The sequence below is a fragment of the Callospermophilus lateralis genome, chromosome 3 (genome assembly GCF_048772815.1).
Source record: "Callospermophilus lateralis isolate mCalLat2 chromosome 3, mCalLat2.hap1, whole genome shotgun sequence".
NCBI classification, from domain to species: Eukaryota; Metazoa; Chordata; class Mammalia; order Rodentia; family Sciuridae; genus Callospermophilus; species Callospermophilus lateralis.
Genome location: NC_135307.1, coordinates 185,526,654 through 185,554,460, shown reverse-complemented (window position 1 = coordinate 185,554,460; position 27,807 = coordinate 185,526,654). Strand labels below are relative to the sequence as shown.

General features: G+C 42.3%; 1 protein-coding gene across 5 annotated transcripts; it reads left to right on the top strand.

The window, feature by feature from the left end:
• Stx16 (syntaxin 16) lies at positions 1–24,947 on the top strand. 5 transcript variants are annotated; one of them, XM_076851907.1, is made up of 9 exons: positions 1–877; positions 8,514–8,525; positions 15,037–15,144; positions 15,711–15,851; positions 16,774–16,939; positions 17,930–18,021; positions 18,531–18,674; positions 19,832–19,912; positions 22,077–24,947. In XM_076851907.1, the coding sequence occupies exons 1-9, from the start codon at positions 797–799 to the stop codon at positions 22,179–22,181; spliced, it is 930 nt and encodes a 309-aa protein (XP_076708022.1). In that variant the 5' UTR covers positions 1–796; the 3' UTR covers positions 22,182–24,947. The 5 variants fall into 5 exon arrangements, with proteins under 5 accessions (XP_076708022.1, XP_076708021.1, XP_076708023.1 ...); XM_076851909.1 differs by lacking the exon at positions 8,514–8,525 and adding an exon at positions 14,798–14,913 and having other exon boundaries at positions 798–877; XM_076851910.1 differs by lacking the exons at positions 1–877; positions 8,514–8,525 and adding exons at positions 908–928; positions 14,798–14,913.
• The last annotated feature ends 2,860 nt before the right edge of the window (positions 24,948–27,807 follow it).

The following is a 27,807-nucleotide window of genomic DNA, read 5'->3' as shown; positions in this document are numbered from 1 at the left end:
ACAGGAAGAGGGCCAGGGGGGACGCCAGAACCCGGGACCACGGCACGGAAACGGCCCAGGGCTGGGCTACAGTCAGATCCGGGGATGGAGGGAGCCGGAGAAGAGGCGTGAAAAGGCCGGGGAGGCAGGCCCTGCTGACCTCCTGGAGGCCGGCAGCCTGCTGGCAGTGGAGGACCAGGCCACTCAGGAAAGGAAGGGGTCAGGAGGTCGGGCTGAGCGTTGGCAAGCTCGGTCTGCCGAGTAGGGAGCTGCAGGCGCTCTGTAGTTCAGGGCTCGGGCCTGCTTCGGGTTGTCCACACAGAAACCTACATTGGGCCTCGCGCGGGGGGGGGGGCGAGGCGCCCGGCGTCAGGGCGGGGCCTAGCGCAGCACCCGCGCTAGGGCCCGGGGGCCAGGACCTTTGGGGGTCTCAGCAACTGAGAGTGGTAGGGGGCTTCAGGCCCTCCCACTTCCGAGCTGGATTGGCGAGTTAGACGCTTGTAGATCGAAGGTTGGATTGGGGTGGGGTCTCTGGGACGTTGGCCCGCTAAGCAAGGATTGGGGGGATTCAAGTGCTTAGAGATCGAAGTCAGGTCTTGGGTAGGGGGAGTCAGACAATTGGAAAGCCTAGGTGGTTATTTGGGGAGGGGTCTTTGCGCTTTGGCGGAGCGCAAAGCTGCGCTTTTCGGCTTTGGGCCTCGTGAAGAGAGGCTTCTGTGAAAGGGTGGGCCGGCTAGGCCAGACCAAGAGAAAGTGAATCAATCAGGACTATCAGTGGGCGGGGGGACCCTGAGTGGGGGGTCACAAAGGGTGAGACATGGCCACCAGGCGTTTAACCGACGCTTTCTTGTTGTTGCGGAATAATTCCATCCAAAACCGGCAGCTGTTAGCCGAGCAAGTGAGTAGTCACACCACCTCCAGCCCTCTGCATTCACGTAGCATTGCTGCGGTGAGTCTCCTGGCGGCCTCTCCGACACACGCACCGTGTGCACTGCGGCTCCGCCTGTCTGTCTGTCTCTGTCTGTCTCTCTGTTTAAAAAAATAATAAGAAGAAGAAAAATAAGACTAAGAATAATACGGAAATGCAAGGTCTCGTGGCTAGGGTCAGAGGGCCTCTATAACCCTGGCTGGGGAAACGGTCCTAGGCCCCTGCCCCACCTCTGCCTTGCGCTCTCACTTCCGCAGCCCTCCCAGTCCTCCCCCCTCCCGCCTTCGTCACTGCACGACCGGTGTCTTCCAATTTACATATGTTTTAACACTTGGATTTGGAGGCGTTAGGCTTTTCTGAAGACTTATTTTTGTTTTGTTTTGTTTGAAGCTCCCCCCGCCCTCATGGTGGGCTTCACTTGGGCCCCAATAACTTGAGTTGCGGGATCGCAGACCCAAATCTTTGCAAGTGAACAGTTCCCTTCCCCCAAAGAGGAAGGAGTTGTGTTGTTGTTGTTGTGTGTGTGTTTTCCACCCCTTTTCTTTTAATGGCCTCGCAGCCCTCTGTGTGGCCATGTTCCCTATGAATAATTGCTTCACTGTTTTTCCTGGGGGCTCATGTTTGTGCGACTGTGAGGTGCGAGGCTCTTCATTTTCCATTTCCCAGACAGGAAATTAAGCTTTCCCCTGCCTTCGAACTTCTTTAAAAAACATGATGTGTATGTGAAAATTAACCCCTCAAAATAGCACATGTTCTTTTTAAATTTTTTATTAACCAGAACCTTCACTTAGCCTAACAGGAGAGGTTTTTTTTTTTTTTTTTTTTTTTTTTTTAAAAGCAAGGTCTTAGAAAGATAACTGTTTTAGGGTTGCTTTTGATGGGGCTAACTTTCCTTTTCTGAGCCTCAGTTTACTGCTCTTTTAAATAAGGGGGCGGGTCAGGGTGATTCAAACAATAATGTTGATTATTAGCTCTGTAATATCTTTAATTGAAAAGTGAAGATACAAAGCTCGTGTTAATAGGGGGCTTCCTGCTCTAGCCAGGCTAGGTTTGAATGGAAACAACTGGAACATGGGGGAATAGTACCCCCAAGATCTGATTCTTGGGGATTATGCTTGAAAGAGAGCTTTGAAATCCAATGTTTATTTCACCTCATAGTAGCTGTACTGCCTTTTAATTTTTTTCTTTATTATTTATCCATAATACTAAATAGAAAAATTATGGCAAGTGTTGTAATTATTGACATGTCTACCAAGGCAGTTTTTCGTTTTTGTAAGTCGTGGTGGAAATATCTTTAGCCATATTACTCATTGAAAAGCGATTTTAAGCCATGTGTGCACTTTCAGGAATAAAAGGATGTAAACTTTGGTCAAAAAGCATAGAAAGCAAGGACTGAATATATTGGGTTTCTATTTATTTACATGAGAATTTGAAGGCATTTTTACATTTATAAAAGGAAAGAAATGGTATTATACAGAAAGAAACGTAAAGCTGTCAAGGACAGAAACAGACTGTGTCTAGCGCTAATTTCGAAAACAGTGTCCTGAAATAAGCCAAGAAATAGAGTGCAGAAACTGAAGGAATGAAATTCCTCAATGGGTCTTTAGTTATGTTAAATAGAAAGAATTGCATGCTCCTTAAATGACTTGATTTTATGCTTCTTTGTAGGGGGAAAACACGGAACTAAAACCCGTGTTAATGCTTCTGGGCTCTCACTTTTAATTAATAAAACATCATTTAAAATTTTTCAGTTATAAAATTCAACACACCCTGAACCTTTGTGTAACTTGAGAATTTTTTCTTTCTTTTTTTAATCTTTAAGTCAGATGATTTAAAAACCTGGTGTCTGAGACGGGTGCTTTTTAAAAGTACATTTCTGAGTCAAACCACATTTTAAAATGCTTTTCTAATTTCAAAATTTTTTTAAAATATGTAAACTAAGTAAAATAATTAAAAATAAATTACTGAAGTGTACAATTTTGGGAAATGTACAGATATATTTAGCTAATTCAGTTTCTTGAAAGTAGATTTCTAAATCTAACTAAAAACACATGTTTTGAGTCGGAACATTAAAAATATTTTTATGTCACACCATTGAAAATATTATATGCCTATATTAGTGGGAGCATTTAAAATCTTTTTCTGATCCTTAAAAACAATCAGATCATTTCAAATATCTGTGTAGTCAATTCAGAGTCTAAAAAATAGATCTTGCAGTCTAACAAAATTAGTTTGCCTAAGTTAGAATTTTAAAACAAAGCACATTTGTGAATTTTGATTGTGTGCATTAGACACTGTGTGCCATCAATTTCTGAAGTGTTTAGGGCGAAGTATTACACCTTCTGTTTGCTTACGGGTGATTTCACAGAAACCATTTCTGCGCGCACAGAATCAAATATAGCCAGGTGTGAATATATGTAGAGATTGCCGTTTTTTACCTTTTCTGGACATTTGAAAAATTATAAATATTTTGGAGAAAAAGACATGGCTAATGTGATTTTTAAAAAACTGTGATTTTTTAAAACTATGATTTTCAGTGTTCCTCACTGCACATCTAGCTCAAATATTTTAAAACCTCATTTCTGACTTGATAATTTTAAAGCCATATAACAAAGCAAAACTATATCTGTTGGATTTGATATGGACTAGGTTTTATGAGATATAAGAAATACTGATTAATTATAACTAATTAAAATTGTTAATTTTAGTAGAGATGCCTACTGAAATGTTTCGAAGTGAAATATCAAAACGGCTGTTACTTATTTAAATACTTAATGTCCCTCAAAAATAGAGGAAGCCAATAAAGCAAAATGCTGTTAATTGTGAAGTCTACAGATGAATATGTTAGAGGATATTTTACCATTTTTACATACTTTGTTTGAAAAGTAATAAATAAAAACTTAAAAGAAATATGTTTATCATAGAAAAATAAAACAATTAAAGAGACAATTTATAAATATGTATATCTAAACTTATATAATTAAAAAGGGAAGTAATCAAACACAAGACTTTAACTTAATTTAAAAAATGGAAATCGTAACATGAAATTTTAAATTCCTACTTAGAATAAAAACTGTAGAAGTTAATTTTGGTGCATTTGTTGTCTTATGCACAATTAAAAATGAATTACCTCAAATAATTGATTTTTTTAAAAAATGTAATGCTGGATTTTTACAACCCTGTTTGAGGGGAAAACTGCAGAAATTGATTGCAAAGTGGCGTCTGTGTGTATGAGGTTTCACACACAACTCAAAACAAAGCACATCTAATACTTATCCCCAAAATTTAAATCCACATTTCTTTCAATACTAATTTGAAGAAAAAGCTAGAAGTTCATTGGTAGTGGGGGTTATTGTAGATACCTATATATACATTGAGATTTTTTTATAGCATTCAGGCAAGTATGTTACAAATAAGCAGGAATTTAAATATGTCACAGATAAGCAGGAATTTAAACCTTTTGTTACCGTGTCAAAATGAAAATCTTCAAGGGCCAGAAGGGACTAAAAAGTCATTTGGCCCAATATCTCCCAATTGTTGACAACTGCCCGCCTTTGCCCCATCACTTTCTGTGACAGCGGGAAGAAATTCCAGGGGCTCGGCATTCCATACCTTTTACTACTGAAGTGTCTTTTCCTTTATTGACTTCAATTATGTCTATGTCTCCCAGCCTGTAGTCCTAGTTTTACTTTTTTTCCCCTATGGTCTATGTCACAGGAAGGCTCTTTCTCCTTCTGCATGAAGACCCTGAAGCCTTGTTCCCCGGTGTGTTATTTTTTTTTTTTTACCCTAGGTTTAGAAGTCCCGGCTCAGACGCATGGTTTAATTTCTTTCCTAGAAATAAGGTCTAGTTTTTCTGTATCTTTCTTAAATTTCAGTGCCCAAAACTGAACAAAATTCTACTTATTAGTGCATTTTGTTGCATTAATATTAGTAAAACTAATTGTTAAAAGCAGACTGGGGTTTGATTTTAGTCTCAGGAAAACACACTTGTTGGGTCGTTCTCTTGCACTCTGTTTTGGGCACCCCGACATGTTTGTGCCTCAAGGCAGCATGAAATAAAGGAAAAAGCTGTGGATGGTTAGTCTGGGAACTCAGGGGAGTCCCACTCTGTTGCAGACTTACTCTTTTGCCTCATTTGTAAATTGAGAAGTTTGAATTAATAGTAGTCCTGTGTATTCAACAGTTGTTTTCTCGAGTTCTTTTTGAATATGTTGTTTCTCCCAACCAAAGCACATAGCTTTTTTTTGTTTTGTTTTGTTTCTCCCAACCAAAGCACCTAGTATTTTGAAAAGGGAAAAACCCATAGTCAACAACAGTGTTGTGGCTGTCCGTTCATGTTTACTGACAAAAATCCTGAGAAGTAGCCCTGATACTGTGCAGAAATAACTTTTTGATGTGGTATCGGCTGAGTGTAAGTTTTAAGATAGCCACTCATACAAGCAGTTCCAGGCAGTTTGGCTTCAGGAAACTGAAATAGATGTACAAGTTCAAGAATCATTAAAAAGTGTAAAGTCTTGAATGAATGAATGAATGAATAAAAAGTGGAAGTTGAGCTGCTGTTCATTTGATGAGATGCTGTATGGATTTTTGTTTTCTTTGATCTCCTGTAATGAATCTAATGCAGGGCTGGAGCTACATTGGTAGGGTTTACCACATAATCTATGCTCTGCTTTAAAATAATGCATAATCTATAAATGGAAGCTTGAGTTAATTGGTCTTAGTTTGAAACTAGCACATTATTTTTAATAAAATATGTGCTTTAAGAAGAAAATAAGGATTAACTCTAGGTAAAAGAAATCTAAGCTCCTTATTCAGTGTTGACTATAATATTAGCTAAGATTTTATTGAGTGCTTACTGTGTGCCCGGCACTGCACTGAACCCTCTCCCTGAGTAACCTCATGTCATCCTCACAGTGCCCCACCTCCTAGGTGCTTGTGATAACAGGTATGGGTATAGGTATAGAGGGGTTGGAAGTTGGCCGAGCATCACCCATCTCATGAATGGGGGGCTCTGGGTGGAACTGAGCTCATGTGGCTAGAGCCCCATGCTCACCTCCTGGACCACACTGGTGCTGGCTGTTTTCTAGAACATGGGTTGCAGACCCTGGAAAATGTAAAGATTTGTTGTTAAGGTGCATTTCTTTCCTTGCAGTAGGCTAGAGTCTTTTTTCATCTCTGTGGCCTTCCCTAGTCAGTTCCAACTTGCAGAGTGAAGGTTTTGAGCCCTATTCCAGGCTGTCTGTTGGAAAATCAGTTCTCTGTCTTTAGAATCCAAGTATGAAATCATTGTATATTTCTCTTTAGATCTATTTGCTTTTCTGCTTTTAAAGGTTCCATTTGAGCAGTGAGGCTTACTTGAGAATAAGGGTACTTTGTTGGATAAAAGTGAAGCAAGCTTTTATTTTGGCAGTAATGGAAATAAAGTAAATATCACTATAGCATAGACCTGTATTTCCAACTCATTTTGCTCAACTTTTCCAGACTTCCTGAGTAAACACAGATGGGTTTCCACTTATTTTTCAGTTTTATGTAGAAAGTTTTTTAGACTATAAATTCCACATGCTACTTGGAGTTTTCAATATTTGCTTGATTTCATGCCATTGGTAGGTCAGAAACTTAGATTTAGACATTATAAAGATTTAGAAGGTGTAGATATGTAGAAACGTGTGTTCATTCGGCTGTATTTTGTTTTTTCCTGGTGGTGATTCTCAATGTTTTCATTCAGATCTTCACTAAATGTTCTGGTAATTTTGTGACTGGGGGTTTTGAAAGCCTTCTGTTTTTAAGTAGCAAAATGGGGGGGGGGGTCTATGAAAAGAGGGCCTTCTGAATTTAATCCCTGTGCTGTGGCAGCTGGCTGTTACAATAAGTCCTGAATTGTTAATAAAATTAGAGAGGCCGAGGATGGCATGGAAAGAGGTCTGGACACTGGGGCTGTCCCCATCCTAACCATCAGCAAGCTCTGTGACCTTAGGCAATGCATTTATACATTTCGAAGCTTAGTTTTCTTATTTGTAAGAAAAGAGTTGTGTGTAGCCCTAGAATCTCAGGTTGCAGTTTTACCTCTTCTCATCTAGTAATTGTAGAAATCAAAAGAGCAGGGTGTGTGTTCTCCAGCATCGAAGGCTGTAGTGCACAGCAGAGATCCTGACCGGGGTTTGCGATGATATTTTGTTCAAAGATTAAATGCTGCAAAGCGGGAAGAGGCCCGAGCAGCCATGCTTAGGGTTTTGGCTTGCATCTAGTTTTATTGATAAAAGGTGTCATGCTTTCTTGCTGGAAATGTTAAACTATAAAACAAACAAACATTTTTCTTTTTTAAAGTAAAAGGAAATAAGATCAGATTTCCATTGACACTTTCTTCTCCCGGTATCTTCTGGCACTACTGTGAGGGGCATGTATTTATAAATACTGTTCTCCTTTGCCCCCAGCAAATTGTAGGAGTGAGGAAGGTTTTCAGGTTTCTAGAATGTCACCTCTTGAAGTTCTACCTAAGAAGTGTGGGTTGAGTACATTTTATTGCTATCATTGTGTAGTCGTGTTTTGGTCCTGATAGACCAACTTCATTTGCACTATTAATTTTTAAGTGAGAACATTTTGTGTGTGTTTTTTTTAATTTTCTAAATTTACTGCTAAACAAGAAAATCAACACAGTTGATTATTGCAATTCACCACTAATTATTTCCATGATCAATACTGTAAAAAAAAAAAAAAGACCTAGTTGTTTAGATTATCTGTCATTAGTAACTGTCTATTCAGAAGATAGAGTTCCACGTTGATCTAAAAAGAATCTTTAGTTAGAAATAGAAGCTCAACTCCCCCTCCCCGCTCCCCCTCACAGACAGCTCTCTTTACCTTTTGTTTTGTCTTATTTGCTTGCTTTTATAATAGCCTTATAGATGATTGTGTGCTTTCTAGACTGATAATAATACATACCAAGCAAGTGTTGAGAATTTTTCTTTTATTTTCCCACCTGTGTTTTCCCGGGAAAGAGTGGTTTCTCGACTCTCCATGACCACGGATCAAGCCATGTCTGTGGGATTTTGTTTGTAGAGCCCTTACACATGGGGTCCCTCAGATAGCTGAATGCAGTAGACAATTTTGAGGGTTGTTCATTTTTTAATTTTGTTGCATTTGCAGGGCTGATTTATATGTTAACATATGCATTTATTTGACACAGTAACATTACATCTTAGCTTGTTCTCTTATTTAATCTTCCGTAGAAAATTTAGAATGTGGCATGGTATGTGATATTTGATATTTATGAAACAGTTTAACTAGTATACTTTAGTGATAACAAAGTGTTTATTTCCATTGTATTTTAATTTTTACAACTATTTGTTTCTTACATCCTATTTCCTTTAACAAAGCAAACACAGTTAATAAAAATAAAAATATATCTTAATGCAGCTTTTATTTTTTAGAAAGCAAGAATCAGAAGGGAACAGTTTTAAATGCCTTGACTAGTGGATCTTTGTTTTTAGTCAATTTAGAGTTGCTTAACACCTGTTTTCTCACCTGCCGGTGCCTTGTCTGTCTGCCCCATGCCTTTCTTCCTGCTCTCCCTACCTGGACCCACCTGACGGCAACAACACATCTGCAGGAGCTGGATGAGGTACTGTGTTTTGGATATTTTTGCATGTGAGGTGATTTTAGTTTATAAAGTACCTCTTTTTCCTAAAGTCTTTGCTCATATATAAAATGCTAGTGGACGTTATATATGTTTTAGCATTTGTTTTGATTATAATATGTCTAACAAAGTGATGCTTAGATTTGTTGGGTGTCTTCACCCTGCATGAGCTGGTGATTAGAAGGAGGTGTGGGGCAACATTTGCACCTCTTGGGAGGTGTCTCACCATTGGAAGCAGCGAAAGTTGAGTGTTTTTTGAAATGTGAAGTTAGAGGGGAGTGATACTATGGCTCAAGTAGAGCACAGGAGGACATGCTGCCTGACAGAAGCCCAGGGAGGTGGGACTGAAGCCCCGAGAGGGTCTTCCACGTCTTCCTACTTTGTTGTATCTGGGATGACATGTGGAATGCGTTTCTGGAGCTGGGCGCTACATCTCGCCCAGCAGGTGGAGGGAGTGTGTGCTCAGGCACCTTCCTTCTAGCTCTTCTAGAAAGGTCGAGGGAAATGAGATGACACTGCTGCCACCCATCCATCTCGGCACTTCTTACCAGGGATGACTCTTGCAATGAGTGACTGCGGGGAAGGGCTCTTTGGTTTTAGTTATAGACTTGTACAGTGAGCTGCGAACAGGACCACTGCCTTCAGAACATGTGGGGTCCTGAGAGACTTAAGATTTATGTAAAAATTCAGAAAACCTTAACTAGTTGCTAGTACACAACTGAAATATCCTTCATTAGGAGCCCATTAAATAAATCCTACAATGTCCTCAGTCCCCAAGCCACACTGCTTAGTGGGAAGAAAGCCACAGGCAAAGCAGTTTGGGTAATGTGAATCTTACCTTTCACCCCCACCCCACACTTTTTTTTTTTTTTTTTTTTAAGGAAAATAACTCACATTTATGCTTGTATGTACTTTAAAAAACTGAAAAGATACACACAAAACCACTAGCAGTGAATATCTCCCAAGAGAAGCTGGGACTGGAAGGGACATTCCATTTCTACTGCACACCCTTTTTTGGGGTGGAGGATGCATTCAACACGTGCACAGGTGACTTTTGTCAGTTGTTAAAGCATACTCTCAGCTGGAAGCTCCTTGAGCAGGTGCCGCCAGTCCTTGGTGGGAGTTTCCTGCCTTGTTCAAGAGCTTCCCTGCTAGCACGCGGCCTGGGTCTGCAGAGGGGAGATGTCACAATGAAGTTAAGGATATCTGGGGTACAGTGGACATGGATGGTTTTGCTGACCAAACTCCAGCACTGTTAAGACTCTGAGGCACATAGTGCAGGCAGTTTTAAAATAAGTGTAATATAAAATAGATGTTACTCCTTACTGAGCAGTTGGTAAGGTTAAAACCTGTGACCCTCAAAGGGCAATGTCTGATGAGGGACAAAAGCAAATACAGGAAGGACTCTGGGTGAAGGGGCATTTGCATGGGAGGCACACGGTGGCCCTGGTTGCCAAAGGGTCAGCCCTCTGAACCCATCTTCCCTTTCCCACTTCCTCTTCAGTCAGCAAGTTCAGAGGCTGCCTGTGTGCTGTCTGAGCTAGCGGGCCCTTTTCCTTTCCCAGGCTCAGCCTTTGGTGACCAGAGATCCCAAGTGCCTTTTCTCTGTTCATGGACGGAAGTGCAAGTGTGACAAACTCTTCCTGCCTGTCTTCCTGGGGTGCCTTCCTGCCTGTCTACCTAGGGTGCCTGTGGCCACTGTACCCCCTTGTGTGTCTCACTTGCCACTTTTTCTCCTCCTCCAGCACCATTAGGTTTTTTTTCATGGAGTGTAACTTCCAGAATTGTATGACTTGTTTTATTTACCTCATCCATTCATCCCATTCATTTACTGCTGATTCATCCAGCTAATTGTGTGTTCATCACTGTGAAGTGCCAGGTGCTGAACCAGGAGCTGGGATGTACTGGGATGGTCTACTCAGACTCCTCCTGGGCTAGGGTAGGCTTCACCCTGGTGTCTCTCTGCCTGAGCCCCCACAGAAAAGGCCTCTGTCTACCAGAGCCTGTTCCTTCCAGGGCTTTCTGTAGGTGACTCTGACAGTTGGTCACTCTCCTACTCAAATCAAGAACCCTGGAGATACCACCTTCATTCTCAGAAAATGCTCAACAAGATGTCCTCTGAGGAAGAGATCCAGTACTGCCATTCTCTCTGCCAGGGAAGTGCCTGGCCTCTGTTTTGTCCTCCTCCTCTCATCTGCTTATGACAAGTCATCTCCCAAATGGCTGGATTTTTAAAATTCAAAATAGAGACTTTAAAAAAAAATCACAAGATATAAATGTCAGGCCCCCAAACCACATAGCTTGGGGAGGGGCAGGTGGTATATTGGTGTCTGGGTCAGGTCTCTGGTCATGTCTGTGTGGCCTTGAGAAAGTCCTTGTGCCCAGGCTGGTCCATTCCCCACCCCCAACCCCGCTCCTTAAGGGTTAAGGGTTAGTTAAGAAAAAAGAATCAGTGAAACTAATGATGTTTAATGTCAGGGTGGGTGATTCCCAACTTTTTTATTTCTATATTTTTATAGTTTAAAAAGTATTTTGTCATTTCATAATCTGGAACAGTATTGTTTTTAAATCAGCACATGTTGAAAATACACAGCGCTGACACTCAATTCTCTCATCCCTCTGCTTTTTCACCCCTCCAAGAAGCCAGGCTTTTAGCTTTGGAGTTTCAGGATGGTGTTGCTGCTCTGCAGTGTGCATGCCTCCTGTAAGCCGAGTGTCTGGGCTGCAGTCTTTAGTGTCCTTCTGGGCTTGGTAAATGGCCCTCTTCCGGGCAGCTCAGAGTTGTCAGTGTTGTCCTCATCCCAGTATATCGTGGCCGGGCTTGTTTTAGTTTTTAGCTTACTGACTTTCCCTATCCCTAGGAGGCTGTGCTGTGTCCTTAATCTTATAGCATACTAAATCAGCCTGCACGCAAAAGTGGGATTTAGAGAGGGAGTGAGCATGTTCCTTCCATAGATCAGGAAGTTGTCTACACTGTGTTCTTTAACAGAACTAATGTCCACATCTGAAGTGGATCAAGGGCAAAAGATGAGACTAGCAAGAAAGTCACTTAAGTGTGCTATCTGAGCCTCTGCTGGACTTTTTCTGCATTTCCACAGGTTAGGGTAGTATACTCCATGGTTCTTGGAGGACAGCCCCAAGTTAAAAGAGATAGGCATTCTTAAATTCTTAATTGTCTTAAGTACAGCTCTTCCCCCCCACCTTCATACTTGTGTTTAAATCTAGGACCTTGAGCATGCTAGAAATATTCTTAACCATTAAGCCACATCCCTGGCCTTTTTTATTTTGTTTTGAGGCAGAATCTTGCTAAGTTGCCCAAGCTGGCCTTGAACTCTCAATGCTCTCAATCTCCTGGGATCACAGGCATGTGCCACCACACCCTGCTCTACAGCTTTTGTAACAATTTTTTCTTATTTTTAAAATAAGGGAAGGTTTTTTTTTTTTTTTTTTTTTTTTACTTAAGAAGTACAAGTTAATTAAGAAAAGCTTTAATAACCAACATCATATTTTTAGAGAGAGGGATCATGCTGAAATTAGGCAAGAATAAATAAAATGAAAATTGACAGTTTTTTAAGGTCTGTGTGGAATAGGATGGCAACTGAAAGTGGAAATGTATGCTGGAATTTCAGCAAACAAGAAAACGTGTTTTTAAGTGGCAAGTGAGATTTTTAGAAGTTGAAAGGGTGACTATTTGAGACTTAAAATGTATTTTTATGTTCATATTTGTTTCAAGTAATTGACATTTATTCTCAATTGTTTCCCTTCCCAAAATATCCTGTCTTCTTTTATAATAGTACATTATCAATTGGTACTGATAAAAGAAATGATACATTTCTTCTCAGTAGGGCAGCATTTCTATCATGGTGAGTTATGGCTGTAGATGCTATCAAAAAGGGGACAAATTGTTGGCCATTTGAAGTTTGCTATCCCAAAGAATGAGCTGTTCTCTCATTGGCAAACTACTGATGTGGTGTGCAGGAACACTCACATCCAACTGGGTGGGCTGGTGACCAAGCTTTCCTGGAGGGACTGCCTCATTAGCCAGCTTCTTTAGGACCCTTAGAAAAGTACATTTGCCCCAGGTTTGATTTACATCTAACTTGGGGAGAACACATTTCTTGTATAAATATCGCTTAAAATAATTGGATCCACTTTAGCTGTTATGTGTGGTTTACAATATTTTGTTTAGATAAAACAGTATTAGTCACAGTACAGGTAAATTTTAGCTTGATGTATATTTGTAAAAGTGTAAACAGGTCAACTTATTTTGTTCATTATAAATCATTATAGAAACAGAATCATTATGTATAAATATAAATCGTTATTGCTGTATTGAAATATGGCATAATAATAACATATGGTAGATTAGATAAGTGGTATAGTGGAAAATCTGTGGCTTATCAAAAGGTATGACAATTTTAGATTTTGCTTAGTATAAAAAGCTGGAGTATAAGTTCAGGTTATTATTATAAGTTATTCCCTATTCAACACACACCGGCAGTGTGCCGTTAAGTGACCATGTGGTTTGTCCCTCTGCCTTAGACAGTGTGTCTTTCACAAAGTTGGATGCCCCTCTGTGGCCTTGGATCAGGAACACGTGGAGCAGTCACCAGCACTGCCCCTGATTGTCTGCAGGCAGGCCACCTTTGTGTCTGTTCCACAGCCTGTCGGTAGAAGAGACCATTTTTTTCCTAACAGTTATGGAGCCTGTGCAGTTGCTGGGGAATGAATCAAAGTTCTGGGTTTTGTTGAGCTTTAATCTGATGGCTTGTCCTGATTCATTTTCTTAGCAAATTGCAGTTATATTTCATGGACCTGCCAGAGTGATTGGCAGCTTGTAGGGTGGAAGGGTCTTCTGGATTCAGCTGACCCAGGTTTTAATCTGTCACATAATAGCTCTGTGGCCTTGGGCAAGCTACTTTTCTGAGTTTCAATTTCTGTATTTATAGATTGGAATAATAGTTCCTAGCTCACCTAGTTTTTGTGAGGATTGAAATAATAAAAGGAATGTGAAATTTCTATTAGTGAACTCTTAAAAACAAACAAAAGGTGGTAATGGAGGTGATGGAGAGTCCACCACTTCAACCCCAGACAGTGCAGGTTTGGGTAATGCACCATTTGTTTAGGAATGGAGGCAACCCTGGGCCTGTGGCTCTAGGTCTCGGATCAATGCAGTAGACTGAATCCTTGCTCCCTGGCCTTCTGGGCTAGTCCTGGGGTCTGGTCCTGTCTGTGTGTGGTCCTTGCACAAGACTCATTTCCTGAGTGGATATGGTGCCTGTGGTACGAAGGATACCCAGTGCAGAGCAAGGCAGGCCTGGCTGCCAGGTTGGAGAGGCATGGGGGTCTGGAAGGCAAAGACACCAGTTTGCTTTTAGGCATTTTGCTGTGAGCCCTGTTCTGTATTTAGGGCTTATTACTTGAAGAGTTCTTTTAATCTAGATTTTTTCCTTATGTGATATTTGTTTTCTTTTACCTATGGGTTTTTACTTGTCTTTACTTTTTTATTGTTAGGTAAGCAAATAAGTTTTTGCCAGATGAATAAAAAAAAATGAATTTAGATAATTGAAGGGAAGAGAGAAAGGAATAGAAAATCCTCACCTAGTTCTACAGTATGATTTAGAAATTTACAAGAGTATTATCTATAAAGGGCTTTTATAGACCATTTTCCAATATTTTGATTTTCATTGGGATCTTCTGAAATTGCCATTTAAAAATTCTGAGCTCCAGAGGTCACCTCCAAATCTTTTCAACCCATTCACTGCCTCCAGCTCCCCCCCCCCCCCAAAAAAAAGCTTAACCTTGAAAATCTGCGATTTCTTCCCATTCTTAAAACGTGAGCAAGAGAGAGAGAGAAGAAAAGGAATATTGATATCATTTCAAAATAAGGGAGAATGTTGCCTCTGGGTTTCTAAGTGGGGAGAGAAATGACCGGTGAGACTGCACTGCGGGTGGATCGCTCTGGCCTGTGGGTGACTGCCTGGGTCAGGCAGCTCTTTCACATGCTTTAGCACATGGTTGATGATCTCATGACTGAGCTAACTGGATCAATACTATTTACAAAATAAGCTAAATGGATGTAAGTAAACCTTGCTACTATTAAAATTTTGTATTAGTTCCGTTTATAGCCTAGGATTTCTTTTTACTTGTATCTGTTCACATTAATTGCTGAGGTTCATGCCGTTCTATTGTAGTTTGGTACTAAGAGGCCTTTCTTTTAAGGATCTTCTGTTGACTTTTTCATTACATTTCTATAGCCAGATCAAGTCAGATTCATGTTCACAAGTATGCCCAAGGAAATTAAGAACTGATGCATGAAAAGATAGGAAAACAGTTCCAAATCCTAAGTGTCAAAAGCAAGTTTATAATACAGGCAAGTGCATTTACTCCTATGTTTCTATAGCTCTTTAGGGAGCCACATTTAAAAGGGAGGAAGAGTTTCCTTACCTAAACTGAATCCAAAAAAGAATTTTAATGTCCATTTATTTTCCTGTAGCTTGCTGATGACCGTATGGCACTGGTGTCAGGCATTAGCTTAGACCCAGAAGCAGCAATTGGTGTGACAAAGAGGTCACCTCCGAAATGGGTGGATGGAGTGGATGAAGTAAGTTGAATGAGAGTTTCTCAGTATCTCTTTTTTTTTAAAGTAATAGTAACATGTTTTAAGATATCTGCCATGTAAACTACTGTGACTGTAGATGAAATACTTAAGTATTGGGTTTATTCATTTTACATACCACATAAGAAAAGTATGTGTTAATGATTTGGCTTTAGTTTTTTTGTTTGTTTGTTTATTTGTTTGTTTTGTTGTTTTTTGGTTTTGGGTGTTTTTTTTTTTTGTTTTTTGTTTTTTTTTTTTTTTTGTAGTTGTAGTTGTAGGAAGACAGAATGACTTTATTTTGTTTATTTTTATGTGGTGCTAAGGATTGAACCTAGTGCCTTATAGGTGTGAGGCAAGCACTCTGCCACTGAAGTATAGCCCCAGCCCTTGGCTTCAGTTTTTATGTTGGTAGTAACCACCTGAATTATAGAAAGAAATTGAAAAGTTATTCAAGGACAATGTTTAATTTTGGGGTAACTTGAAGGCCCAGTTCTGTTCTGAGTGTAGTTGTCTCAGTGGCCTAGACACCTGCCAGGCATCATGGAGCTCTGGTGACTTCATTTATTCAGATACAATACGATGTTGGCCGGATTAAACAGAAGATGAAGGAATTAGCCAGCCTTCACGATAAGCATTTAAACAGACCCACCCTGGATGACAGCAGTGAGGAGGAACACGCCATTGAAATAACCACCCAAGAGATCACACAGGTGAGACCACAGAGGATCCTGGGAAGTTGATGGCCAGGCCAAGTCTCCTTGAGGCCATCTCAAAAGCCACACAGTATTGCCACTCTAAACCAGCTAGTGGACCATTCTAGAGTTTCACTTCCAAGCCTGAAGTTCTCAAAGGAACTTATAGAGGCCCTGAGGCCCACCAGGTAGCAACATATGGGTGCAGTGACCTGAAGATGTGGGGACTATTTTTTAATTGTTAGTATGTGCTACTATGTATTAGTTAAATAAAAATTAAATTCAGAATAGTGTGGAATTCAATCTTTATTTTTAAATATACAATTTCTTTTATATACTAATGCTTTAAAAATTTATGTTAAAATACAGTTCTCATAATTGAAAAAAAACAGCATGCTAAATTTTTTTATTATAAATGTTAAAAAAATTGGTATATATAATTATACACAATAGTGGGATTCATTATAAAATGTTAAATCTGAATAATTTTTAACTACCATGGGCTGTGTTTAAGCATTAGTGTTTGTATTTTTATTTGTTTGAATCTCTTGCATGCCTGTCTTCAGAGGAGGAGTATCCTAACGTGGGAACACTGGTTTCTCCATGAATCCCTCTAACTCCACCATTCTCCTATAAAAGTGGGAATGACAGCAATGCTAGTACCTGCCTTCTGGTGTGTGTGTGGGAATTAAAGGAGAAGAGGGCAGTGATAGCAGGGTAGCTGGTAAAAATGGCATGAGGTCACACGCAGTGTGGGGCGCACCACAGGCACAGGGATGTGGGAAGGGGGACCCAGTTGCATCCTCCTGGGTGTACAAGTGAAGCTGAAGGTGGTTTCCATCCTGGCAGCTTTCCCTGCGCTGCTACATGGCACAGCACTGCCCTCCCCCACTTTTATGTGGCAGAGGCCTTCTTGCCTTGAGCATGGCCATTCTCTCAGCTTTTCCACAGGTGCCAGCGTGCTGTGCAGGCCCTGCCCAGCCGGGCCCGCAGGGCCTGCTCGGAGCAGGAGGAGCGGCTGCTGCGCAATGTGGTTGCCTCCCTGGCACAGGCCCTGCAGGAGCTGTCCACCAGCTTCCGGCATGCACAGTCGGGCTACCTCAAACGTGAGTGCTGCCTGCCCTACTGAAGGGACTTGGAGAAAAGAATTACTTTTTGTTCTCTTTGTTTCTTTTTTGTAACTCTTTCTCTATTTATTCCTTGTACCTTTTCCATTCTTTGTAACAAAAGGAGGTCCCCTCCCCAGGTTAACCAGAGGATCCTAGAGTAGTTGACATCTAAGCAAACGTTTATTCCATCTCAAACTTGAGGAATTTGAAAATCATCCTAGAGTGTTGAAAAAAAATTGCTATTTTCTAGCTGTTGAAGCTTGGGAACTGCTCATAAATAGGTAAAAGAAATAGTTGTCATCACACGAAGCCACATATTTGCATAACAACTGAGTATTTGAGAATGCCTAACAAACCTTCTGAGAATAGTTTTTAAGTACTTCCTGCCTTCACCACCACTTGGTTCAGCGTACCTTTTCTTACCAAATAGTTCAAAGCCAAACAGTCATATCCTCATTCTACTTACCTTGGAAATGGGGTTTTTACTTTGCCATTGCAACCAGCCAAAAAAGTCCCCACATGCTTAAAAACAAAAACAAAAACACCTCTCTTTCCCTTCCCTCTGACAACTAACAATATTTGTATTTTAATTGTATTGCCTCTGAAATTTGATTAGGGTTATTTGAGATTCTCAATAGAAATGCTCCTAGAGAAAATATTGATTTGTTGTTGTTAATGTTTTGTAACAGCAGTTAGAGTGACCATTTCTGTTTTACTTAGAGATTCTCAGATGGTTGTGTCGTTTTGTCTTGGCATCAGGTGAGCTGTGCACAGCTAGAGTGGGACTTGTCTTGAAGGTCTCTCAAGGCTGGCACACCCTCGCATGTATTAATGCCCTCCTCCCCTCCCCAGAGCTGCTTCTCTGAAGCTTCTAGGAGATCTCCACTTTGACTGTTGAGTTTTACTCTAGATTTCCCCTTTTTAATGGTGGAACAGTAACCAGAATGGTTTACATATTCGAGTAAAGTGGATTCCTATCTATGATAGGCATGAAGAATCGAGAGGAAAGATCCCAGCATTTTTTTGATACATCAGTACCACTAATGGATGATGGAGACGATAATACTCTGTATGATCGGGTACGTGAAGGGGCTGCAAAAGTGACTGCTGTGCATAGGCATTCCTCGGTTTCCTCCTGTCCTAGACCTCAACTCCTGTGCAGTGCAGTGCAGATGCAGTGTGCTCTCGACTCCCATGTCCACCAAGTAGCCTTTTCAGCAAGCGGAAGAACAGCCACACTGTTTCTTCCTTTCCAGAACCTGCAGAGAGACCTTGTAGTCTGCTTTCCAGAACTGTCAGGAAAGCAGTCTTACCCTGCTTTCTCAGGAAGAACCCAAGGAAGCACAGGGTCATCCCTGAGCCCTTGCATGGCTACAGACTGGGCTTCTTTCTGTGTCCCCTGCTTTGGTGACAGTGCCATAGATCCCGCTGCTTGGGGGAATTTGGATCTTTCCTATTATGGAAAAATAAGTGCTTATTGTCGTGTGCTTTATAGAAATATTTTCAGAATTTGTTTTCTTTAAATGATATCTGAGCTGGCATGCCATAGCTTTCCCAGTGGGGAAATTCCATGCTGTTGTTTCGCTAGGGCTTCACAGACGACCAGCTGGTGCTGGTGGAGCAGAACACGCTGATGGTGGAGGAGCGGGAGCGAGATATACGTCAGATCGTGCAGTCCATCTCTGACCTCAATGAGATCTTTAGGGACTTAGGAGCCATGATTGTAGAACAGGTATGCAGGTCCTCCTTCCCCATCTGTGAAGTTTCCTGCTGTGATGTGCATCTTCTTCGAAGTCCTTTGAATCCTGTATTTCAATCAGGGAAAGATTTGATCTGTGCTCTGCGCATGCATGTATACAGATATATACATAGTAGGTATATACTTACAAATGATTTACATTGGCTGCTGTCTTTCTCTATAAAAATATTAATAAACTTTTTTTCAGATAAAAAGAAATAAGTAGAAGTTGTAATATTCCCTGCCCCTGCCCCAGGGCATTGATATGAGCCCACTACTACTGTGGGGACCGAGCAAGCAATAGAGAAGATTTCCTCTCGGATTTTGGCGGGTTATTGTGTGATGGCGCTTAGAATCACCAGCTTCCAAGTAGAATTAAATTGTCGTTCACCGTTAAAATCTGATTACGGCATTTTATTATCTTGCCAGCAGGGATTTGGGTCCTGATCCCCCTGAAACCAACTGCAGAATGGAGTGTTCAGGCTACACGAGATCCAGTTACATTAATTACTCCCGTGCTTCCCAGTGAACCTCCATCTCTCCTGATCTAGCATGTTTCCAATAAGAGTCCTGCCCTCCCTGCAGCCCAGTGTCCCTTCTTCCTATAGGAACCAGGAAATTAAACAATTAAAAACACTTATTTTTGAGACTAGATTTTAAATTTTAGTTGGTAGATTGGAGCTTTCCGTATTCTGCTCTGACCTGTGGAGAATCGTGTTCACTTTTGTAGATATAATGGTCAATGAGCAGATCTAGTCATGACTGGGTTGAGCAACAAAGTTGTCTCTTTGCTGCACAGAGCTTATTTCCATTGAACTCTGTATTTTTTAAATCCCTAGTAAGTCTGAATACAGTGTATCAGACATTGGCTAAATCCAAAAAAATAAAATCAAAAACAAAAACCTCAAGTTGTCAAGTCTTTCTTTTCCATGAGCTAGTCTTCATTGAAACTAACCCTGCACTCTGGGCTGGAGTACCTGATGTTGCTTGAGGGTCGACTCCTGCACTTCCATTGTGAGCCCCCTAGCCACACAGTTAGGTGGTCAGAACATGCAGGGTGGATTCTGTCTATAAATTTGCATGTCTTGTATTCAAAGTTCAGTTCCCCCACTGCGACTGTTGATCCTGCATGTCTGTCCTTTGTTACTCAGGGTACGGTCCTTGATAGAATTGACTATAATGTTGAACAGTCCTGTATCAAAACCGAAGATGGCTTGAAACAGCTTCACAAGGTAATATCATCTTCCGTTGGTTGGGAGTTTTTAGGAAATGTCAGCAACTCTGGAGAGTTTGTGAGAGAATTCACAGATGTCCACCATGGCTACTGTTGGCATTCCAGTGCATGGCCAGCTCTCTGTGGTTGTGTCAATGCACACCACCATTTCATTCCAGCTGCCTTGCGGGGTACTGTTGCCATTTTGCTGCAGTTAACTGATCCAGAAGTGCTGCAGTCTGGGGTTACATGTTGTTGTGACAGTAAATCCTGAAGGGACTTGGTTTTCCTTTCCTGAGTCATCTCTTATTCTCTATGGGGGTATCTGCCTGGGAGCAGCTACTGACTCCGGCCCCCTTGCTGGTGGAGAGTCCCTCTGGAGAGAACAGAGGTCTCACTTTCCCTCTGCTGACTACGCCAAGTCTTTGCATTACCTGGAGAAGAGGGAGTTTGTGGGAGTGTGAGCGCTGGTGCTCTCATTCTTTGCTGATGAGGTGCCTGTTTCAGAATGTTTTCATGATATTTGTTCATTTCTTTCTGTTAAAAATCAGTGGGAAACATCTTAGAAGTCTCATGCCACGAATACTACGTGCACATGTTTTCTTTTAAAGGAATATAATAGTGCTTCACAGATAAAACAAATTGTGTCCACTTCCTTGTATTATGAGACCCAGTAGTGTTCCTAGCCACACAATGAGCCTTTTCCCAATTCACTAACACAATACGATATTACTGTTCTAAAACCAGTCGCCAGACAGCCCAGATGACCACCTAACACGAATGACAGGTTCACAGAGCGCCCAGTCTATAGTCTGCCTCAGGTGCTAGCCATGGCTGGCACAGGAGGGACTGAAAGCAGCACCCAATGAGAGGGAGGCATGCCCTGCCCTTGCAGAGACTATTTAAGCATTTAGATTAACCCAGTTGCCAAGCCCTGTATATTAAAGTGAAAATCAACTTTAGTTCTTCACAGTGTGATACCAGGTTCTGATATGCTGCTGCATTATGCATTGTTTTTGAAGTTTCTTAAATAACAACGAGTGGGGCATGTTTTGCATTCTAAAAAGGACGGGGGAGGTGGGGAACCTCCCCTCAGGAATAAACAGATCTAGACTAGAAATGTCCTCATGGGTTGTATTGTCTGCCTCATTGCAAGAGGCCTTCTGGTATGTTTTGGGTATTGGCCCTAGGCTTGGGTGTACTCATTAGGACAGTAGGGGTGCACCCTGGTCCCTCAGGCCTCATGTGGGCAGTGGGATCAGGCAGCTATGTTCTGGCACGTGGCTCCTCTGAGGATGACTGAGTCTTAGTAGTCTCTTCACTGTCCTGCCATTTCCTCTCAGTTGAGAAGGGGCTTCACCAGTGAATGGGGGGCTCACCAAGGAAGAAGGCAGGAGGCATGGAGGTGGGACAGAAAAAACTATGTCCTCGCCAGTTCTCCTCGTCCACCTGGGATTGCAGACCTGGAGGGGGCCTGTACTCCCTGGAGTACATGTTGGCCCCTTGCCTTCCTATCCTGCATAGGAAGAGGTTTTCTCAGGGTCTGTCAGGGGCAGTGGCATGGGGCATGCTGGCATTTCTGCACCTCAGGCATGTTGGGTTATGTAGTGCTCCCTCTGAGCTCTCCCAGATGGGCCTCCCCAGGCTGGGTTTTTGGGAGCTCCTCCGTTTTTCTGAGTAGCACCTGGCACTGGGAGGGCTCGCCTTAGGTGGGCTCTACTCAAAACAGCCATGGGGCACATTTAACCCATTTCTGTTTCAGAGGGTGTTTTTTATTTCTAAGTTTAGAGGAGGTTGAAAATGAGCCTCAGCCGTCTGTTCTGTACCTCCTGGTTATGGGAACTGTACCTTCTATTCTCTTTCACAGGAAAGGCGATATGCACCTGTGTCTAGACATGGGACTTTCTATGAGGCTGAGGAAGCCAGAGTGGGGGGAATTCAGGTGCACCCAGATCCAGAAGCTCAGTCTTTGGCATCTCTACAGCCTTTGTCTTAACAGCAGTTCCCAACAATGTTTCCCTGAGTCCATGATTAAACCAAGGGAGGGTTGGTTAATGTGGCCTGGTCTTTAGCAAACACATTGCTACTTGCTATGCAGAAAGTGTCAGAAGCCTCTCCAGAAAGCAAGGCTACTGGGTTTGGGTTCTGGGGAAATGACTGTCTCTTTCCTCCTCTCCCTGTAGGCAGAGCAGTACCAAAAGAAGAATCGGAAGATGTTGGTGATCCTGATACTCTTTGTCGTCACCATCGTCCTCATTGTTGTCCTCGTGGGTGTGAAGTCTCGCTAGCAGTGTAGGGTTCTCACACCACTGCGCTGATTTCCTGGGTGTGGGGGCTCAGCCCGCACCCCCGGCTACTGCAGAGCTGCATCCGTGGACTGTACGGGCACCAGGTGCAGGGTCCACCTCTGCTGCTGCCCCTCGCTGCACTGGCGCCCCGCGTGGGGGCAGTGGGCCTTTGTTTTCATCTCTTTCAGGGTGCGAGGACCTTTACTCTTGTGACAGGGTGGAGGTTGGTTCTGTGCTCAGTTATAATTCATATTTTTTACAAAGTGAAGGTGAGTTGAATGTTTCTGGCACTGCTGTGGCTGCTCAGTGTGGTACGTCTACGTGCTATTTTTTTAGCAGTCAAGTCTGAGCAGCATGTTAAAATAATTTTTTGGAAAAATTTTTTTTAAACCATGTGGTTTTTAAGAAATTTGGTACCAAAAATTTATGAGTAGAGGCAAAAATGCCTCTTCATCTTTCTCTCTATATTTTCCAGTTGAAACAAACCAAGAAGTCCTTTAAGAATTTATAATCTGTTCCCCATTAACTTAATTTAGCTTTTCCATCACTGCTAATGATCAGAGTAACAAAGTGTGAAAAATAAGAAACCATCATTGATGTTAATTAACACATTTAGATGGGCCAGTTAAAACAGCTTCATAAGTTTAAATTAATTGTAAATAGAATATTCCTCATTTAAAATTTTTGCACATTTCTACTGTAAACCAAAAGGGGTTACTAAGCAAAACCACCTCAGTTAAAAAGTTGATGATTTGAACCAACCTCCCATTAAGAGGAAGCTTGACTGTGTCATGAATGTCACAGACTGAGCCAGTGTGTCCTGGTTGTCCCTGGCCGTCCTCACTCCATCACTTACATACTAACCACATAATGACCTGTTCAAACCAGACTCCATCTAATGAACTGTGAATTTACACAGAGGCCATTTTAAATGGGTCACCCCATTTAGGATTAGTGGATCTCAAATTATTAACCAAACATCACTCCATTTCAAAGTAAAATCTTCCACCAGTGGTTTGATTTATGGGCTCTTCCGCTGCCACTCAGCAATGCTGGGAAAGTAGTCCTATTCCCGAGGGTGGCAACTGGGAAACCCTCACCCGTGGGAGTGGGACTTGGTTTTCCTCGCTGTGTCATTGTAGTGTCTCCCTCTGTGTTCCAGGAACTAGGGCCGGCGGGGGCAGTGATAACTCTGAAAACTGAGGCTGTTTGAGTTTTACTTGCCCAGTTTTAATTGATACCAGTGTAATTTTACTGGCCTTTGTGTAATTTTTTTATAGCTTTTTCATTGTTTTTGCTTCTCTTAAAATTTTTAAGAAGAGCATGACCCCATTAAATGTATTACATTTTACTTGAACCGGTCACATAAAATGCCTCTCTAGAATTGACTTTGAAGTGGTTTCCAGAAATATACACTCAAAGCTATAGACTCCAGTCATCCAAACAAATCGTGGGCTTACCACCCAGCCCCAGCCTGGCCTCCCCTTCTCTCATTGTGTCTGCCTCCAGGCGGCCTCCGGTTTCCTCTTTCTGAGGCAGGGTGGAATGAGGGGCTGCCACAGGTGTGCCTGCCGTTCCCAGGCAGATGTTTACGAAGGAAGAGGAATGGGTGCCTCCCCCGTATCTCCAAGGTGTGGGACTCTAGAGACCTCTGGGACCCCACAGTCAGATGGTGGCGGGGTGGGGTGGGATGGCTCTCCCAGTTAGGGGTCTTGCCTCAAAAGCAATCCACAGAGGCTGTGCTTGATGATTGTTAAAAGTTTTTAAAAAGGTAGGGTCTTTGCAACCCTTGAAGCAAATTGACCCTTTAAGGAAGGCTCTCCACATATTTATAAATATTTATTGCCCTGAATAGGGTAATTTGGGGTCTCCCGTAAACCATAGTAGACCTGGTTAGAACTTATTTTCAGGACCTCCTGGAGAAGGGGAAACTGTCCCCTTCTGCCTGCAGCCAGGGCAGTGCTGGCCAAGCCCCAGCTGTCTGCTGCTGTGACTGGGGTCCTGGAGGCAGAGGCGGACAGGCCCAGCCAGGTGCTGGCCCCAGAGCTTGTGCACTGACTGTTGGTTCTCAAACCACTGTGTTTTTTGTTGAGCCTGTTGGGGGTGGGTGGAGGGGTGAGGGGGATGAGTAGCATTTGAGGAAGTTAAGAGAAAACCAGTTGTTATGGCCTGGTACCTCAGGGCAGCACTTTGCCTTGCAAAGAGGTGGACCTTTAACTGGCCACACCTCCTGTCAGTGGTTGGGCCTTGGGGGTGTCAATTGCCCCGGCCACTCTCCCCTGGCCTGGGAAGGGCCCTGTGGGACCCTCAGGCCTAACCTGGACACATGCCCTCTTCCAAGTGTCCAGGGCCAGTTCAAATGGAAGTGGTTGTGTCCGTTCTCCAAGCTTATGGTCTTCCCTGAGATTGTAACTGAAAACTGCTGTCTGTTGTTCTTGTTTGTCTGGTTCTGGTGGTGGTGGTGGGTGCTGGCTGGGCCATGCCACGTGAAGCAGTACGTGTCTCTAATTTAACGGATTTACCACTCTCTCTGCTAATTGAGAGAGCATTATTTATTTGTTTTGACACAAGTGCTTGCAGTGTTTTATCCCAGCTAATGGCTTCTTAAAGGTAATAAAACCCTTCAACCTAATTGGTCAGATAAGACTTTTTTTCTTGTTTGCTTAAATAAAGCAATTAGTGAAATGCTTCTATCCAAAATGACTTTTTTTGTCCTTTTTTAAGAACTAATTTACTGTCACTGGAAACTTTTTGTACAATAAAGCAGTCATGTAGATTAAAGAACATCCTGCAGTCCTCGTATTAATTTTAATGGCGGGTTTACCGTTTCCTTCAGATGCATTTGTGTCAGGGGAGCGCCTGGCCTGGTCTGGTCTGTGATCTTTGGGGCTAGTGACTGTTTATCTTGTGCCTGAGGCCTTTGCCTGAGTGTCGGAAAGTCAATCTGTCTATCAAATGAAAGCTTTCAAAGGGACCAATCTATTTGCTGTCCAATATACAAAAAGGGAAACTGCCTTAAAAGGAGTTAATTATTTTTGTTTTGAAAACATTTTATACACATACCAAGAACCATTTGGAAATTTTCACATGAAACTCTAGTGTTCCTGAAGTAATTCTTAAAACACAGGATTCGGGACACTTGATTTTCTAAATGGCCTTGCGCCTTTCCCATCCTGCTGTACTGAAAACTTGAGGGACACTGTTTGTCAGTTGGACTCAAAGCTGAGACTATTTGGTCCTTGCAAGGCTGGGTAGCCCTTTGTCAGGAAGTACTGGCTTACAACATGGATACTGCTGGCAGAAGGTTTGCCAGTGAATCAGGATGGGGTATGAGCTGCTTTTAATATCACAGTCCAGGTAGTGTCCTTGGTACTGGGCATTTCATCCTGAGACCAAAGAAGCAGCAACTGCCACCCCCGTACCCTTGCCCTGTTCTTTGACTAGAAATTAGAGTTCGCCCAATTTGCTTGTCAGCCATGTCTCTGCCTGAGAGTAAGATACACTCTCAAAGGACAGACTTCTGCTCTAGATTTGAGGATATCCAAACTAATGGTGATCACATTAAAGAAGTCATCCATTCTGACATGGCAGGAAGGTGGCTGCAGGCTCGGCTGCGTGTGTGCTTCCTGAGTAGCAACCTCTTGGGTTATGTTCCCAATGGAGTCCTTGCCAGCCCAGTCAGTTAAAACCCAGAAGGTTGCTCTTGAGCAGAGAACTCCAAAGATTTAGGCCCTGGCCTGAAGGTGGTGGAACATTGACTCATCCCATCTGAATGCTCACCTTGACCGTGGGAGCAAGGCTGGATGTAGATTTACTCTGCCAAGTGTAGCAAACAGCCTACACGTTTAGTTGTCCAGTCAACCCAAAGTTAGCGCAGTCTTCCCTGGATGGCTACCATTGTGTAGTCACAGAGAAACAAGTGCCCTTGTCCAGCATGACCTAAATCCACACACAATGGCCAGTGTGTTTCTCCACATGCTGCCTCAGGTCATCAGGGTCCCTCTTTTTCATCAAACCGTATGGGAACCATAGAGAAAGACCTTTGCTGGGAAGGGGACGGTCATTAGTTGGGTACAGGGAAGAATGCCTGCTTCTTGGTGGTGCACATCACTGATGAGTACGGGAAGTTTTGATTTCTTCTAAGACTGGGGAGGCAGATGTTAGCTGCACCCTGGAACTTGGCACTGTGCACACACTCCAGTGTCAACCTTGCATTGCAGCTCTCCTTGTGCACACCCGCCTTTGAAACCCCTAGCTTTTCTATCTGCAAATCCTCTTGACCACCCAGATGGCACCTTTAACCTTATGCCTGGTGTTTTTGTTTAGTTCTGTTTTGAAACTGAGGGAAAACAGCCCCCTTCAAATTGATGGGTATCAAAATGAGCTAATGAAGGCCCTGGGTGGGCGCACAGAGGTTTCCATTTAGGACTCGGAGTTAGTGGGCACCAACTGTGTGCATCTTGTCCCCAACTCCACAACACCTCAGATGGTTGTCATTGTACCAGTCTGTGGGTTTTCTTGCCACACAAAGAGACATTCCACAGAGCCAAATGGCAGAGACTTGCACACACAATTATCTGGTCAATTGAGGCAAAAGAAAATAATCGTTTGTCCAATTGTCCAAATTAGCTCTCTGGACTGTCCTGAATGCTCAGGATAATTGTGTGGTCCTCCACTTTCGTTCCATAATCTGGCTAAAATGGACCATTTTAGATGAGGCTCCATTCAACACTATGCACATTGAAATCAGACTCAGTTAAAATAGACCACTGGGTTTAGCATTTTGTTTGTCAACTGTAATCCTATAATTGCTTTTAACTAATCATCCAGATTCTACCGTTAGTAATCACTAGATTTCTCATTTTATAGATGTCCTCACAGGGGTAGAGGGCTCTGGTATGTGCTATTGGGTCTTTTTCTCAAAGTAGGTGCGAGGAAATCAAACATTTTTTCCTTAATTGTTTATGTTTTAGCCTGATCTTAGCTATGGGTCACCAGTACAGACCTCCATTTTCTTTTTTTCTTTTTTTTTTTTTTTTTCCTGTGGTGCTGGGGATTGAGCCCAGGGCTTAGTGCATGCAAGGCAAGCACTCTACCAATTGAGCTATATCCCCAGCCCTAGACCTCCATTTTCATCAACTCAAACCCCCAAGCCTCTCCCTTTTCCAGATGGGGAAACTGAGGCCTGCAGGAGGACTCACCAAGGTCACGCGGAAAGTGTAACTCAGAGCTGGAACTAGAATCATCAGCTCTCTAATTTGCAGACCAGCACTATTTCTGCTTATGCCATTTTAATTGTTCATTTCTTTCCATAAAATTAAATGACCTTCTTCAAGAAAGATTTAATGGTCAAGATGTGATTTGGTAAAAAGCTTCCTCAAGGATTTTTTTTTTTCTTATTACAAAGATGAGGCCAGGCTGCAGCTAAGAGAGATTTGCAAACAGTGGTGTGTCATTATCCCAGTTCAGTTTTTTGTGTAATTGGTGTGAAGAGATTGCTGCCGATGAGTCAGCCCGCTGCTGGACAGAAAATAATGATTCTTTTGTGACGTGACTTGGTGTACATACACGTGAGCTTGGGGTTGTTTATAAAAGGTGTATATATACACAAAACGCTTACCAAGAT